Source organism: Ochotona curzoniae, unplaced genomic scaffold (genome assembly GCF_017591425.1).
Source record: "Ochotona curzoniae isolate NIBS_2020 unplaced genomic scaffold, NIBS_Ocur_1.0 contig_2927, whole genome shotgun sequence".
Lineage (NCBI taxonomy): Eukaryota > Metazoa > Chordata > Mammalia > Lagomorpha > Ochotonidae > Ochotona > Ochotona curzoniae.
In genome coordinates, this window is record NW_024465654.1 from 3,860,534 (window position 1) to 3,877,592 (window position 17,059).

General features: G+C 48.9%; 1 protein-coding gene across 3 annotated transcripts in view; it reads left to right on the forward strand.

Moving 5' to 3' along the window:
- FGD4 (FYVE, RhoGEF and PH domain containing 4) overlaps positions 1-17,059 on the forward strand; it is a 96,161-nt gene that overhangs the window by 60,311 nt on the left and 18,791 nt on the right. For all 3 annotated transcript variants that reach the window (XM_040978857.1, XM_040978858.1, XM_040978859.1), the window contains 6 exons: positions 7,895-7,984; positions 10,159-10,304; positions 10,698-10,854; positions 13,227-13,365; positions 15,684-15,742; positions 16,062-16,208. In XM_040978857.1, the coding sequence (XP_040834791.1) occupies positions 7,895-7,984; positions 10,159-10,304; positions 10,698-10,854; positions 13,227-13,365; positions 15,684-15,742; positions 16,062-16,208 (738 nt within the window). The remainder of the gene's footprint in view (positions 1-7,894; positions 7,985-10,158; positions 10,305-10,697; positions 10,855-13,226; positions 13,366-15,683; positions 15,743-16,061; positions 16,209-17,059) is intronic.

Below are 17,059 nucleotides of genomic sequence, written 5' to 3' on the forward strand. Positions count from 1 at the left end.
TTATGAAATATGAATGTGGAATTGAACTTGAGACTAAAGTTTGTGTAGATAACATCTCCATTTTGGCAACATAAGCTCAAAGTAGTAATATGTTAAAAGTCAAATAATGATTTTATCAAGATTGTAATAGAATCACATGAAAAAGATGACCCTTCATGTGACCTAAAATGATAGGAACTATTTAATGAGGAATGAGGGGTGCACGCAGACGTGACTTAGGGGAATATTAAATGTTCGTTTCCTGGTTATTGGTTATTGTTCGTTTCCTGGTTATTTTTAATGATCAATTTGCTTATCTGTATGTAAACCATGAGGGATTATAACTGTTATGTGGAAATAAAAATCTTGTCCTGCAGGCAAGAGTCAAATCCAGAAGTAAATTGCCAGTAGAAAATTAAGAGCTGTGTGCCAAATTAGCTCATTTTTCTTTCTTTCATTTCTGCTCACTGTTCAACTTTCTAAAGATTCATTTTATTTGAAAGAATTACTGAGAGAGAGGGAGAGAAACCGAGATCTCCCATCTACTGGTTCACTCCCTAAATGGCCACAACAGCTGGAGCTGAGCTGATCTGAAGTCACAATCCAGAAACTTCTTCTGGGTTTCCCACGTGGGTGTAGGAGCCATTCCCTTCTGCTTTCCCAGGCCACAAGCGGGGTGCTGGGTGGGAAGTGGACAGCTGGGACATGAACCATTTCCCGTATCAAATGCTTATACTGCAGGTAGAGGATTAGTCTACTACATCACCACACCCTCATTCAGCAATTTTTAAGTATTAAAATTGCTGATTAACCTTGCTGGTTGTACTGTGAGGGGTCAGGTCATCTTAGAGTTAGGACATTTAATGGTGGTGTACTTTTTGCTGGGCAACAAGTTCTGTTTTTAAAGTTTTATTTAGGGGTTGGTAACTGTATTCAGTTGGCTAACCCTCAGAGACAGAGAAGGGAGAAGGAGAAATACCCGCCAGTTGCCCACTACTCACATGGCAGCTGTAGCAGTGTCTGGGCCAGGCCTCGGCCAGGAGCCTGAATTCCCACAAGGTCCCCCATGTTGCTGGCGGGGTCAAGTACTTGAACTGTGTTTTCTCTAGTGCTTCAGCAGGGAGCTGGGGCAGAGTGGAGCAGCCAGGACCGGGACTGGTGCTCCTGCATGGAACACCAGGACCACCAGGTGGCAGCTGCCATGACTGCCCCCACAGCAAGTTTCTTTTAAACTTCGAATTTCTGTCAGTGAGCAAACATGTTGGATAACTGTTAAAACTGTGTTAGAGAATTCCTGTCTAAGAGAAGGCTGTCCCTTCTCTTGCAAAAGTCGAAGAAAAGGCAGAGGCACAGAAATTGTCCCGCCACTCATCCGTGTGACCGTACTGTGAATGCGCTGTGTAGTTGTCCTCAGATTCATGGAAAAGGTACAGGTGCCACATGCTTCACAGAACCTTCCTAAGAATCCAACCTGCTGCACACCCGTGGCCTGGCTCATGGCCATCCAAGGCTGCTTCCTTTTCTCCCCTTAGAACGGAGCAGTTTAGGCGCTACTCTGCTCAGTGTGTCGGAAAAGTAAAGGAGGGCCCAGATCTGCACATCCGCCTCCTGCTGCATCTCACAGTTCTGTGTGCACGGCCCACTCTGTGGGGGAGGACACACGGACAGGAACTGGACCTTCTGGCCCCAGTTGCAGTGGCTGGGAGGCCGATGCACTAGCTTAACATCCATGCGTGGGATGAGCTGTGCAGGCCCGGATGGAGAACAGGAACATCCGGCCACTAAGAGACAGCTGCAGGGTGCTTGAAGGAACTGTGGACGATCGCTTGAAGGAACTTGGGCAGGGATCACCTGGGCTGGGCGCCGAGGTGGGGCCTGGGAATCAGAGGTCCAAGGGGCTGGGGAAGTGAGTTAGAGTTGGGGTGTGGTGGGGAGGTGGGGAGAGAGCTTGGCTTAAAAAGAGGAAGCCAGAGATGAATTGCAAGGGCTTTGTGCACTGAAGTTCTATTGTCCTGAAAATAACCCCAGAGGTGTTTTGAAAAGGGAGTTACTTTTAATAGAAGAAAAGTAAGTAAGTCTCGCTGGAAAACAAGCAGATGCAGCAAAGCCTAGAAAGTAGACAGCACTGTTAACTCCACTCGGGGCACCATCAGACACTCCCTGTTGCAACTTGCTGGTCTACACTGCTGTTGGAAAGCTGTATTCAGTAGCACAGAGTGCGGCCCCTCCAGATCCTGGGGCGTGGGATTGAATGTGGGGACTTTCCCCCATTAACTCAGACTTTCCATAAACCAAGTCCTGTGGCCTTGAGTACTTAATTAGTGCATGGAAGGGCCATGATGACACATATGTAGGTTTTAGAAGAATGAGCCACATAAAAGGAAGGACAGCTGAGCAGGGCGAAAGGCTGCAGTAGCCCAGATGTCGGGTAGAGAGGCCTGGCGGATGTGAACTTGGAGGAGAGCTGCATGTGGGCGCTTGAAAAGGCTTCTGGAGAATAGAATTAAAAGATCAAGCTTTATTATTATTTTACTTGAAAGTCAGAATTAGAGGGGGAGGGAGGAGGAGAACAATGAGTCTTCCATCTGCTGGTTCACTCTCCAAATGGCTGCAATGACCAGAGCTGGGCTGATCTGAAGTCAGGATCCTGGAGCTTTTTCCCACGTGTGTACAAAGGCTTAAGACTTTGAGCCATCCTCTGCAACTTTCCCAGGCCACAAGCAGGGTGCTGGATCGGAAGTGGAGCAGATGAGACTCCAACCAGTGCCCATATGGGATGCCAGCACTACAGGCGAACAGTTAGCATGCTCCAGCACCATGCTGGCCTCAGGTTTACTTTTGTCTAAGAATTTTTCTTTAATCTGTGCCTCATGAGACGTCTTCAGAAAGTTGGGGGAAGGCAAACATTTGATGCACTGAATTTAAAGAGCTTATGGGGGGACTAGACGAAGGCATCAACTACTAAAATGGAATCTTCTGGAGGCATTGTGTCTTGTGGGTTAGGCGTGAAAGCTTGAGTCCAGCTCACGGCCTTGTGGGCTGCCAGCCTGATGGCCTGGGACATGTCACTGTGACACCATTTGGCCATTCATGATGGGAAAGAGAGTCAGGAGCCTGTGGATGTGAGGTTGCTAATGAGCTTGCGTTCCTGGCACGGGAGCGGCATCCCTTTGATGATGGTAATTATGGCTCTGGAGCCAGGGAGGAGGATGTAGGAGGTGGTGCAGATGGGCAGGGTTGCTGCTGCCAAAGGATGCTGTGTAGGAGCAGGGAGTGGGCTGGAGTGCGAGAACACACATCACGGAACGGGAACATCATGGGCTGGCCAGGAGGAAAAAGAGCACAGTGTTTGGAAACGGGGCCTGGAGGGGGTGGGAAGCTCAGGCTAGTTGGTGACGCTGGAGAGAACAAAGCATGGGAGCCATTTAGAATACAGAACTAGGAGAGACCCAGGCCTTCCATGAACTTGAGCTAGCTCAGTGCACCTGTGCAACTGAATTCAACTGAGTTGCCAGACACTGCTCACGTACCATGGCCAAGGCACCGAAGTGACTGCCAAAAGACGTCCTTGAGGCCAAGGGTCTGGCTCCATACACAACCACTACTGAGAACATAAGAAGGCATGGAGAACTGCATGAGGAGGCCAAGGTTGAGGTGAGAGTCCCTGTTGGAAGCAGAAATGAAGTAGGGATGGTTCTGGGAGTCGCAGAGGGATGAAGACACTGAGAACCAAGCGTGGGGACTGCCCGGCCCAGTACCCAATATGGTTCCTGGCCTGTGCATGTGACCGGTGTATCCTGGAGGACCATGGGATGCTTGAGGAAAGTGGAGATGGGGATTTGTAACAACAGGAGGACCTTGTCTGTTCTCCAGGTGCATAATGGGAGTGAGGGAAGTAGAAGATTCACTGAAATGTACCTCCTGTTGGGGTACTCGGGGGTTCCTGGGAAGAGCTGTGGGGGCAGCTTGCACTGAGTGGTGCCCCAAAGGGCGTGTTGCTCTTTCATTGGCTAGTTTAAGGGATTGAGTTTTCCCGTCAGCAGGGCAGGGGGGATTCTGGAGATAACAGTGTTGAGTGGACAGTGAAGAGAGGAATGAAGTCATGACTAGTCAGCAAGTGAGGGCCACTTTGCTGACTACTGGCTCAAGGGGGCGTTGGCGGACGGAGTGTAGCAGCATCCTGGTTCTAAACTCATCCTTCTTGATGAAACAAGTGCGGCCTCCAGGATGAAGTAAGGCCACCACTAAGGGGCCTTACTTACTTACTATGGGCTCCTGGCTGCAGGTCCCTGCTGCTGCACGCACTCCCTGGAGGCAGAAGTGATGGCTCCCATGATTGGGTCTGCTGGCCATGTAGAAATCCCAGATTGAGTTCTGAGATCCATGCTGTCCACTGACCCAGTCTTGTTGTGAACGTTTTGGGAAGGAGTCAGTGAATGGAAGATACGTTTCTCCCTCTGATGTCCTCTTCTCCCTCCCTTCCCCCGCCCCCAGTCCCTCCATCTCCCTGTTTTTCTTCCTTTTAAGAGTATGATTAAGTAAATAAATACATCGCCATTACTAGGACAAAAGGAAAGCGTAGCACTACGGGTGCTGGTACAGGGAGGGATGTATCTCGAGCATTCTCTGGTTGCTGAAAGTGGGGACTTCGGGGTGGGGTGACTGAGTTGATTGCGTGCAGCAAGTCATTGATCTGTGCATAGTTATTTCATTGTACTCATTTTCATTTTTTTTAAAGATTTATTAATTATTTATTATTGGAAAGTCAGATATACAGAGAGGAGGAGGAGACCGAGAGGAAGATCTTCCATCTGATGATTCACTCCCCAAGCAGGCACAACAGCCGGAGCTGAGCTGATCCAAAGCCAGGAGCCTTGAGCCTCTTCGGGTCTGCCATGCGAGGCAGGGTCCCAAGGCTTTGGGCCGTCCTCAGCTGACTTCCCAGGCCACGGGCAGGGAGCTGGATGGGAAGTGGGGCAGCTGGGATTAGAATCAGCGCCCATATGGGATCCTGGCATTTGCAAGGCAAGGACTTTAGCAACTAGATCCTTGACTGACTTCCCAGGCCACGGGCAGGGAGCTGGATGGGAAGCAGGGCCACTGAGTTCCGTTCTGCTCCCAAAGGCCTCAGCGTGTGTCTCACTGGCTCCCTGCAGATTCCCTTCAGGAGCCCTGTCTAATGAGGGAATCCTGTCCCTTTCCTGAACGGGAATGACTCTGCAGCATGAGGGTCCCTTCCCAAATCTGGATACCTCTCAAACAGGGGAAGGGCCAGGCTTACGGTGTGGTGGGTTAAGCTGCTGCGTCTCATAGGAACTCTAGTACAACTTCCAGCTGAGCCACTTCCAGTCCAGCTCTCAGCTGGTGTTCTGGGGGAAGCAGCAGAAGATGGCCGGGGGCTCATGCCACCGTCACCTTGGGAGAGCCAAATGCAGGTCTAGGCTCCTGGCTTCTGCCCAGCTGTTGCTATTTAGGCAGTGAACTAGCAAACGAAAGAGCTCTTTGTCTCACCTCCTCTCTGTCATTCTGCCTTTCAAATGAAATAAGATCTTTAAAAAAGATTTACTCTTTTTAAAATTTATTTGTAAGGCGAAGTGACAAATCTCCTGTCTGCTAGTTCACTCCCTAAGTGGCCACAATGAGCAGAGCGGTGCCAGGCCAAAGCCAGGAGCCTGCAGCTTCTTCTGGGTCTCTCACCGTGAGGGAAGGGCCCAAGCACTTGAGCCACCTTCTGTGGCCTTCCCAGGGGCATCAACAGGGAGCGGCATTGGAAGTGGAGCTGCCGCAACGGGAACCAGCGCCCATGTGGGAAGTGGGGTAACTCTCTGCTATGCCGCAACACTAACCCAAAGGAAACCCTTAACAGGGGGAAATGGGGGAAGGGAATGTGGGAGAGGGTCAAGCATGCTTGCCAGGCAAGCGTCAGAGCCAACTTTACTGGTATGTATTAGGTTAAACCAAAGCCTCGACAGATGGGGAAACTTGATGACTGTATTGTTTTTGTTTCAGTGTTTCTGAGGGCATAAATCATTTAAACATCATTATCTTGCTTTACCTAAAGACTTTACCAAGAAGAATGTCTCATTCCAGTGCTGTAGGAGAAAGCGCCGTAACCTCCCCCATGAGAGGGAGTGTCGCCTGCAAAGCATAAAATGGATCTCATTCCCAGAATGTCACGGCACGTTATGCACAAGGTGTAATGTAGACTTGATGCACAGATTGAACGCTGGCTGGGAAGTGGCTTGCACCTACTTTGCGAGCAGTTTTTCCTAAGCCTGTGTTATGCCACAGCATCTACACTGAAAGGGTAAAATTTCTCAATGTAAAATCTTACGCGTAAGACATGACATGTGTTCCCAGCAGACAAGCTCAGAGGCTCACAGTGGTTGGAGATGGCTCCGTGGACAAGGAGGGGCGGACATGGAGTAAAGGAACTCCAGTGTTAGAGGGTTGGAGAGACTCGGCGAGAGGCGAGGTTTAGACTCGTTCGCACAGTGGCCTCGCCCGCTGTAGACCAGGTGTCTGAGGTGCCGGTAAGACGGAATGAGAATGAAAGCAGATGTCGGTGAAGGCTGAGCAGCCCTGGGCAGCCGTAGATGGGTCAGAGAGAGGCCCCTTGCAGCACCGGGCCAGACAGCCTGGAACTGGGTCACCCAGGAGTTGGTGATAGGCCTCCAGAGTCTGAGATGAGACAGGCACTGATGACAGCCTTGGGACACATGGTGATGGTGTCACCTCACCAGCAGGGCTGGCTGGATGTCGGAGGAGGGCGCTTCAAGAAAAGCCTGTGGAGGTTTTATAGAAAATAGGTGTTTTGGGCCCGGCATGGTGGCGCAAGTGGTTAAGGTCCTCGCCTTGCACGCCCGGGATCCCATATGGACACCAGTTTGTGTCCTGGCTGCTCCACTTCCCATCCAGCTCCCTGCTTGTGGCCCGGGAAAGTAGTCAAGGATGGCCCAAAGCCTTGGGACCCTGCACCCGCGTGGGAGACCAGGAAGAAGCTTCTAGCTTCGGATCGGCATAGCATCGACCATTGCGCTCACTTGGGGAGTGAATCATCGGACGGAAGATCTTCCTCTCTGTCTCTCCTCTCTGTATATCCACCTTTCCAATGAAAAAATAATAAAAATAAATCTTTTTAAAAAAAGAAAATAGGCGTTTTGTCTCAGGCTTTTGGCATGTCCGAGGAGTAACGCAGACAGCTATAGTGGAGCATGGTGGCCGCTGTTCCTTCCTTGAGTCAGTACACGTGTGTTAAATGCCAGGGTTTTACTGACAGGTTGCAGTTGACACAGGAGGTAGAGCAGCCAGCAAGAAAAAAGATGACCCTGTCATCACAGAACTGGCCAGGTGCACACGTGTTGGATGTCTGAATAAAGGTATACTATGGAGATAATAAGGCAGGATTTAATTCCAAGTAGTCCAGGCAGTGAGCAGTGAGGATGCTGGATGAATGATGAGTTGATCTGAATGATGGAAACACGGGACTCATCTTACTGTTTCCTGTGCTGGTTAGAATCTTCCAGGATAAAATGTGTTTCTAAAGGCAAAAAGGTATATGCGTAGAATGAATAATTACACGAGGTGTTTGAGAGGGTGACAGAAATTTCCGAAGGGTGGCTTGGAAGAGGCAACTGCACAGCCTTAGCTCTGGGATCTGAAAAAGAACAGAAGTTGCAGGAAGCGAGCTGGTGTGCTTGGAGCACAGGAAAGCTTCCCCAGGGCACGGGGCTCACGTGCACAGCTTCCTGTTTCCAGTTTCCTCCACTTCTGGTCGGTGGCCCCTTTGTAAGGAGTTGGGGTGGCAGAAAGCTCCAGAAGTGTTTGCCTCAAAATGTTAGGGGAGGGGTCTCCCACGCCCCAGAACAGCAGGTGCGCCATCTTTCTAATGTGGGGATATCTGTTCTATTTTTAGGAGACAAATGAAGAGAAACTGCACAAAATAGCTAATGAGCTGTTGCTCACAGAGAGAGCTTACGTCAGCCGGCTTGAACTCTTGGATCAGGTAACGTTTCCCTCTCAGAACTGTTTTATGCTTGGGCATCGCTTGAGAAACTGCTTGGTTCAAGGTCAGCTTTCTCAGTGAATTCCCTCCGGCTGTTCATATTTTGTTCATCACGACAATAGAGATTTCTCTGGCACGAAGTGCCATTGTCTGGGTGCCCTGAGGACGGCCCTCGCCTAGCGCTGTCACGTCGGCTGTGGAGCGCTGGGTGGGTGCTGGGGCTGCAGTCACTGGACCCAGAAGCGATTCTGCACGCTCAGCCTTGAGTAAAGAATGTAACAGAGTGCCTACTGTCAACTTTTTCATTCAATAGTTGATGAATTCAGACAGGAAAACTTCACAACATTTGTGGAAAATGGAAAAGACAAGTTTATGACAAGATTAACATAGCTGGTCAAGTGCTGGCTAAGGCACTTGTGTCCCAGTTGGGATTGCCTGGGCTGGAGCCCGGCTCCAGCTCCGGCTCCAGCTCCTGGCTCCAGCTCCCTGCCAGTGCTCCCCTTGCAGAGCACCAGGGGACGGCTCTCGTAGCGGGGCCCTGCCTCCATGCGGGAGACCAGGATTGAGGGGCCACCTCCTGACTCCAGCCCAGCCACTGAGGGCACTGGGCATGTGACTGGGCAGATGGGAGCTTTCTCTGCCTCTATCTCAAACAAAAACCAAAACAAAGCAAAAAACAGGCACATATATTTTGAAACTTGTGCATATAAATGGTCTTCAAAAAATTATATAAACAGCATATTATGAAAAACAATTCATGGATTTCAAAGTGTTTTTGCACAAAACAGCTTGTGTTTCTTCTGATCCATTTTTTCCATGAACTTTCAGCACTCTAGTATTTGAGTCTGCTCTGTACATCTTGTACTTAATGGTGTCACCTTGAGCATCCTTTCAAATCTGCTTCACGGAAGCAAGGGTTTTTGACCACTGCAAAACGTTCGCAGCATTGTGGAAACAGCTGTTGGACACTGAGGCATCCAGATCCTGTTTCAGCAATAAGGAGCAAAAGTTGCCTGCAAATGCAGAGCGCTCCTGGCGGAGGAACAGGCTGCCATGCTTGGGTGTCAGCCTCACGAGCTGCCTTAAGGAGCTGAATTCCGTGGAAGCAGGCAGGCGTGGGCAACGTGGCTCCAAAAGCCAGAGCCCGGTGGGCCAGCAGGAGACTTGGGGAGCTTTTGTAGGACGTGTGTGCTTGTCGGAAGACTTGCAGCGTACGCCGTTGACTGCCCACCTTTCTCAGTGGTCCCAGGGCATATTCTCCCTCTCAGTACATTGCGTTTTGCGTTTGCTTTTTAAGCCAGACTAACATATTGGCCACCCCTGCTGACCTGTTGGAATTTTTAGAGACTTAATTGCTATACACAGCCTCCAAGGACCTAATTTTGTGTTCTTTTTGCTGCTTAAGAAAATGCGGTGGGGGTGAGTTTAGGAAATGAACAGCCATCTGGCCGTGCAGAAGGAAGTGGACTCCTTTGGCTAGCCTTTAGGGGGGCGGCCTGAGTGAGGGGGCTCAGACTGCACAAGGTGCTTATTGCTATTCTGCATGGTCTTCCAAGTGCCTGGTGGTGTGTGGGGAGGGGATCCCTCTGCCTGCAGCGCTGTTTCAAGTTGTCTTTCATGAGAATTTCCTGATAAGCATCTCGGAACTGAAATGGACTTCTGCTCGTTCATCGGTTACATATCAAGTGGCTGTTACTCAGAAATAGATCCTGGCATTGTCTCCTTCGCAAGGAACACCAGGGAATAACAGGGAAGCCAAGATTCACACCAGCAAGCTAGGAAAGGGCAGTAATGAATGTCATAAAAGTCATTCACAATGTAAAGATCTTTTTTTAAAAAAGCCTAAAGTACACATAGTGTGTTCTAACATCTCTTAATTCAAGCTGTAGACAGGAAGTATAAATCCTTTTTACCTCAACTGGAAATTCCCTGGCACAGAACAGCTAAGATGCCTGCCCTAAGCGCCCCCGCAGAGGGGCACACTCTAGGTTAGAACCATGCGGGAACGCTTCTTCCGTGTATCTAAACTGAGGCGCACTCCTGCATCTTAGAAGATCATCTTCTTCGGCCATGATTTTTTTGCCAGAAGTTACTATGAGCCCACCATGTGCCTAATCCGTGCTGGTCGGGCAAGCCATCACTTGTAAGTCATGTCTGCTGTGTTCCTGTTGCAGGTATTCTACTGCAAGCTCTTAGAAGAAGCAAACCAAGGCTCGTTTCCAGCAGAGATGGTGAATAAAATCTTTTCCAATATTTCATCAATAAATGCCTTCCATAGTAAATTCCTATTACCAGAGCTGGAGAAACGGATGCAAGAATGGTAAGAGAAGTAGACAGAAACGTTATCCCAGGCAGCCACACAGGGGCTGTGTCAGCTTTTAAAATTGAAAGAAACGTCATGACGGCTCTAGGTAGACAGTTGGGGTCCGTTTTCACATTCAAGATCATGGGGAGAAGCCGGGTACAGTGCCAGCGGAGGTGGGGAAGCTTGTCCTCTCTGCTCTCCGAGCCATCTTTGACAAGTGGATAGCGCGTGACAGGGAGCTGCCCAACCCGCTGCAGCATCTCGCTTTGCTGCTGCCCCGTTCCAGTCTCCCCGCAGACAGGAACCGAAGAGGCGGGAGGCTGTGCGTGGGAGATGACTCCATGTGCAGTCCTGTCAGCCTGCTCACGCGCACGACGCCTGGATGACCTGTTTGCACACTCCCTGCAGGGAAACGACCCCCCGCATTGGGGACATCCTTCAGAAGCTGGCGCCGTTCCTCAAGATGTACGGAGAATACGTGAAGGGATTTGACAACGCGATGGAATTGGTTAAGAACATGACAGAACGTGTTCCTCAGTTCAAAGCAGTGATTGAAGAGATCCAGGTAACAGGACTGCTGTCCACGGACGCCCCTTTCCTTCCCCGGGTCAAGCACATGGGCTTCTAGACATGAGATGGCTACAGACAGATGGAAGGCACTTGGCCAAAATCCTTATCATTACGCCCAAGAAAGCAGTGGATCTTTAAGAGAAGGAAAAGAAGTTATGTGTCCAGTTTTTTTACTCTGATTAGATTAAGATTAATTAATGGCAAAACGCCATTAATCCCTCATTGCCCACGATGACCTCGTGGCTTCTCTGTGCTTGTCACTTTGGCTTTCTGTCCATGGGTTCCTTTGCCTGTCAGCTAGCACATTCCAAGTGCGTGGCCTGGCGCTGGTTGCACAGTAGGTGCTTGCTAGGTGATCGCAACGACAGGGTGGTTATTATTGTTTTATCACTGATTTGTATCTTTGCAATGCCTGGTGTCCTGTCCACAGAAGATGACCCAGGCTGACAGCAGAGTGGTAGGTTGGAAATCAACTACCCAGGTCTCCGGTTTAGTCAGCTGGCATTGGAAAACTGGTTTCTTCATGTAAAAATTTCAGACTCCATAATATTTTCTTGGATCAATATTAGTTGCTTTGTTGGGAAAAAAAATCAAATGACATGGGGAAGTTAATATTGTCTCTACTCCCATGCCCTTATTTCCTTCTTCCTTGTCTGTCTGGTCTGTAAGCAAGTCTAGTTTCCTCCTGTCCGTGAAGCCACATTGCATACATTCCCCCCAAGATTGATTGATTTATTCGAAAGGCTGAGAGAGAAAGGGATCTTTGACCAATCAGTTCACTAAAGTTGAATCCAAGGAGCCTGGAATTCTGTTCCTGTCTGCTACATGGACAGTAGGGACCCAAGCACGAGGGCTGCCCTGGGGTGCCCTCCCAAGTGCTTTAGTAGGGAGACGGACTGGGGTGGAGCAGTCGGAACCACGTTTATAGGGGATGACCCTGTCACCGGCGGGGCCACGATGCTGGCACCTGGCAGATTCGTCTCACCAGAGCTCAGATGCAGGACCCTCCCTTACACCTGCATGGATGAAACAAGGGTGACCTCAGCTTAGCTCCAAGGGGCTTGGCATTCTTCACTTATTACCATCCCTCCTTCATTCCATTTCTCTGTGTTTATCTTATTTGCCAAGAAAACCCATCCGCTCCCTTTTACTAAACTCACTTCCCAGCGCCTGCCTTGGGCTCTTTTCTTGCACATACATCCTTGTCTCGCTTCCCCACCCACCAATGCCTGGGCTGAGCAGAGGTCATGCTAAACTTTCCCTTCTCTGTGTACCCTTTATTATGTTTGCTTTGAATGCACAAACCTAAATGCCACTTGTATGTCTTGCGGTACTCACAGTGTGAGTTCAGTTACTCTTTCAACAGGGCTTCTGCTTTAATCTGAACATAAATGTGTCTTGGTTATCCCTCCCTCTTATGTTAACAGCTGTTTGAAAAAGCAAGTGATACACGTTTAATTTTGCCTAAAGGAAAGGATCTGCTTATATCGCTTGATCCTAATGAAAAAGAATGTGTTGGACAATGAAAAGTTAAAATTTTCTGACAGATAATAAGGCACCCAGGCCTTTTCATTCTTATGTTGAATCTTTTTTTTTTAAGTTCAGAAGAAATTATGATAGCCTTATTATGAAATAATTTCTGAAAAGTCCAGTCATTTATTTTACTTTCTTAAAGATTTATTTATTTTTATTGGAAAGGCAGATATACAGAGAGGAGGAGAGAGAGAGGAAGATCTTGTGTCCAATGATTCACTCTCCAAGTGGCTGCAATGACTGGAGCTAAGCCAATCCAAAGCCAGGAGCTTGTTCTGGGTCTCCCATGTGGGTGCAGGGTCACAAAGCTTTGGGCTGTCCTAAACTGCTTTCCCAGGCCACAGGCAGGGAGCTGGATGAGAAATGGAGCTGCTGGGATTAGACCTGGCGCTCGTATGGGATCCCAGTGCATTCAAGGAGAGGACTTTAACCACTACACTATCACGTCGGGCCCCAGAGTCGTTTAAGATTGTATGTTTAGTAGACCTCATATAACAGGTGCATGCCTTAGTGCTGTAACTTCTTAATCCTTGGTAATGACTAATTGAAGTGGTTGCCAGTGATCTGGAATATTCGTGCTTAAAATTTTGCTTGATCTTTCCTGTATGTTCTTACAGGTTATTAATGTAAACCTTTAATGTTATAGAATACAGGGATGTCTTCAGTCTCTGTCCCCAAAGACTGTGACTTCATGGCTTGGGGTGGCCCATTTCTGGTCCATCTCTGCTCATGTGCTTGGGGACAGCAGCAGAGTTTGGCCCCCAGTGGAAGTTGCTACCTCCTGGTGTTTCTAGACTGTGTGTGGACTCTTTCCTCAACCCTTTCTCCATGCAGAAGCAGAAGGTGTGCGGGAACCTGACGCTGCAGCATCACATGCTGGAACCCGTGCAGCGGATCCCCCGCTATGAGCTGCTCCTGAAGGACTACCTCAGGAAGCTGCCCCCAGGCTCGCCCGACTGGAACGACGCGAAAAGTAACGCTTTCTCTTTCCTCCCCATTGCGGACCCATCCAGCGGCCAGGCTGCCGGGTGGCTCCCTGCCGCCTTAGCCAGCCACTGCTCCCAGAACACAATCCTGGGAATAGTTATCAGCACCCCAATTAGGCAAGTCTCTTTGGAGGCCAAATCACAAGTTTAGAGCAGTGCCAGTGCGTTTCTCCGGTGGGTTTCATGTTAATCACTAGCTCTGAAGTGTCCAATCAGAGTTCAGGGACATCTGGAATAGCAGGATGCAGTGACCTTCTCACGGGAGACCAGAGCCATTCAGAATTACTGGTGCTGCTGTTTCATCAGACAGTTGATGAATACCTAGACGACGAAGGGATACTTACTCTCTTAAAATAACCTGAGTGGAGTGTGGAGTGGGCCTCAGCCGCCCTACAGCAAAACAGGACGTGATGCTTTTTTTTTTTTTTTTATTGTCCAACAACATTTTCCCTAAGAAAACCTTCCTCCAGTTTTCTTAATTGTCTGTTACTTTTTCATTTCAATGTAAGTTCCGCTTTTCATGCACTTTAAAGAACTGGGAATGGCTTGATATTCCCCCAGTGCTGATCGCACTGCTGTGCACCAGAACCTGCCCCTTGTGTGCGTCCCTTCTAAGCCAACACTTGACGAGAGAAAGGAGGAACATAAACCGTTTCTTTCAAGACCCGAGTCTTGAACATATGCTGTCTCACTGGCTATCTGACACCGTGCAGGTGTCTCCCGGGCCACAGAAACTTCACCTCTCCCCTGTCACCTTTCACAGGGAGAGTAAACCACCACCATCCCCCAGCCCCCAGCTTCCCTGAAGTTTCCACGTCCCCACTTTCTGCGCATCTGGCCCAAGTTCCTGCTTTTGTTTTTACTTTATGGTGGGGGTGGGGAGGAAGAGAGCTGTCAGTTCACTCTCCACATGAGTGTATGGGCCTGGGCTGGAAGCTCCACTGCTCAGGCCGTTGGCACTGCTCCCAGGGTGCACAGCAGCACAGAGGTGGAGTGTGCAGCCCGGCTGCTTCTCCAGGCCAAGCACAGACCGCGGGCATCCCGGCTGCCCTCGTCACGAGACCAAGCGCCTGCCCTGGGTGCTTTTCTTAGTGGCAGAGTTAGGCCTTGCAGATAGAAGACCTACTGCTCTTCCTCAAACTTGTTTCCCAAGCAATGGTCCCAACCCATTCTGTCTCCTTCCTCTATCCTGAACTGAATGTATAATGTTGGCCAAGTCAACATGCTTTTTTAAAAAGTTTCTTTACTCAAAGCCTTTGGCTCGCTTATGATACCCTGTCAGGGACAAGAAAGTTGGTAGCATGGTAGAGTATGTCGCTACCCTTTTTGGTATTGCATCACTATTTACACAAGGAAATCAGAGTAGAGCTCACTGAACAAACCTGAAAGTAGAAGGAAAAGCAACAACAGTGCGGACTGTTCAGCAGTGCCAAGAAGACAAAGTGCAGTCTGGAAGTGATCGAGTTGCTGTGGTAACGCAGCGAAGCACACCAGTATTCACAAGAGAGAAGGGAAGGGAAGAAAACAGGACATGACTTAGGTCTGCGAGAGAGTCCGGGGGTGATGCCGCCTGCGGCCCCAGCTCCCACAGCTTCTCACCAGCTGTCCCTGGCGCGGCTACAATGTCCACACTGAACATTCCCCTTCCCCATCTGTCACCCCTGCCTGCCCAGCAGAAACACACTCCCAACGCTGGCACCAGAGCAGTCCCCCTCCTCCCATCCAGGCTAGAACTGAGCGCTTTTTCCCAAGGAAAACTGGCTATGTGTCGTGCTTAGTTTGCTTTTAAAGCTAGTAGGATAACTTAGAACCTCAGGGATGTCTTAGAATTTGGAGTTAGAAACAGGATTCACATCTGGCTCTAGAATAACTTGGCTCTCTGTCTTCTTACTCAAATCATATCACCTCTTCATTTTTTTTTTTTTTTTCATCTGCCAAAAAGGAACTAACACACTTACTATCCAATGCTGGGTAAGAACTCACTGCTGTGGAGGAAAGCACCCGGCAAAGTACCTGCTATCAAGTTAGCGTACACTGTGAGAGGTTGCTGGTTTTGAAGGTCTGACATGGAGTAAATATTTATGAGCCTCATCATTTGACTTTTTGTAGGGAACTACCCTTCAGGTTCCGCATAATCAGCTTACAATCAGGCTTGGAAAGAATCCAGCTTACGAATGGACGTTGCCACTGCTTTCGTGGTGGATTTGGTCCCAGAGTTCTTGTTTCAGGGTGTAAGTCACTCAGCTACCGCATAGCCGAGGAAGGACAAAGCATATTTATTTGCTTTTCTTTTTTTCCCATTTAGAATCACTTGAAATTATATCGACAGCAGCAAGCCATTCTAATAGTGCAATAAGAAAAATGGTAAGTGGTTTTTAGCGGAGATAGGCCCCTTTTGGTTAGAAAATTGTCAATTATAGAAGCTAATACCATCTGTAGGATTGAACCAGACTAAACTGAGACGAACAGCAGAGGACATCCATGAAATGTGTTATCTGGAACAATCCTCTGTCCCCTCTCTAATCAGGTTTGAGTCTACGGATAACTGGGACCTGCCAGATCAAAACAAACTTACCCCCAACCCCTTCTCAGTTATCCTGATTTTAGTTAAGGTCCTAGTTGTAGTAAAGCTACTCTACTAAGTTGCAAACTCCTTTTAGCTGATCTTGTTTTAACTTCTTAGGAAAACCTAAAGAAACTCTTAGAGATTTATGAAATGTTGGGAGAAGAAGAAGACATCGTAAATCCTTCAAATGAACTCATAAAAGAAGGACAGATCCTCAAGTTAGCTGCTCGGAACACATCGGCACAAGAACGCTACCTTTTCTTGGTGAGTGTGGGAGAGGCAGCCGTGACTAGTATGTGACGGTACATGTCTTGGAGGAGGAGGGTGGCTGCTGGCCATGCAGTGATGTTCAGCCTGTGTTATTCAATACCATCAAGATTCTATGTAAGATTCCGTGTGAAGCAACCGAACCTTCCCTGCGTTCCTGTGCTGTGTGCATGGGCGCAGCACACGTGAGCAGCACGTGCGGAGACAGCCTGGCCGTTCAGAGAGGGTCTCTGCCGGCAGTGTTCAGGTGTGGGATGTGACACACTTCCTGACTTCCTCTTGCTTGTTGCAGATTTCAGCTTTCCTTTCATTCTGTAGGACAATACACACCACTTCCTGGACATTCTGTTGATTTACTATTTCCTGGCCACTGTTCTTCCCTGAGTCCCCTGTCATTGCTATGTATAGACTTTCCAGGTGAAAAAACATACATGCCCAATTGCCTTGCTTGTATCTAAAGTAGTCATGGCAGAGGTCTGTGTGCTTGCTACATTGTTCCTTTACACTGTGGGCAGTCCTTGTCCCTGCCTTCACTTCAGTCTGGGGTTTTTCTCCCATGTAAAAAGCCCTTCCTATGGTATCAGGATGACTGGTTTTATCTCTGTGCACGTGGCCTTTATTCTTTATTCTTTTTTCTCTAATGTATTCTAGTTCCCGCCTATGACCCAGTGCTCAAAAGGAGAGCTGCTATTTCAGGCCATGGCTTCACTTGCTACACTGTAACACCAGCTCCAGCCCCAGCACTGGACCCTTGTGCATACTGTCATTCTGAACCCTGCCAGGACTGGTTGCAAGTTTGTTTTTATCAGACTCTGCCAGTAGACTGCCTTCCTTTCTTCCCCATATAT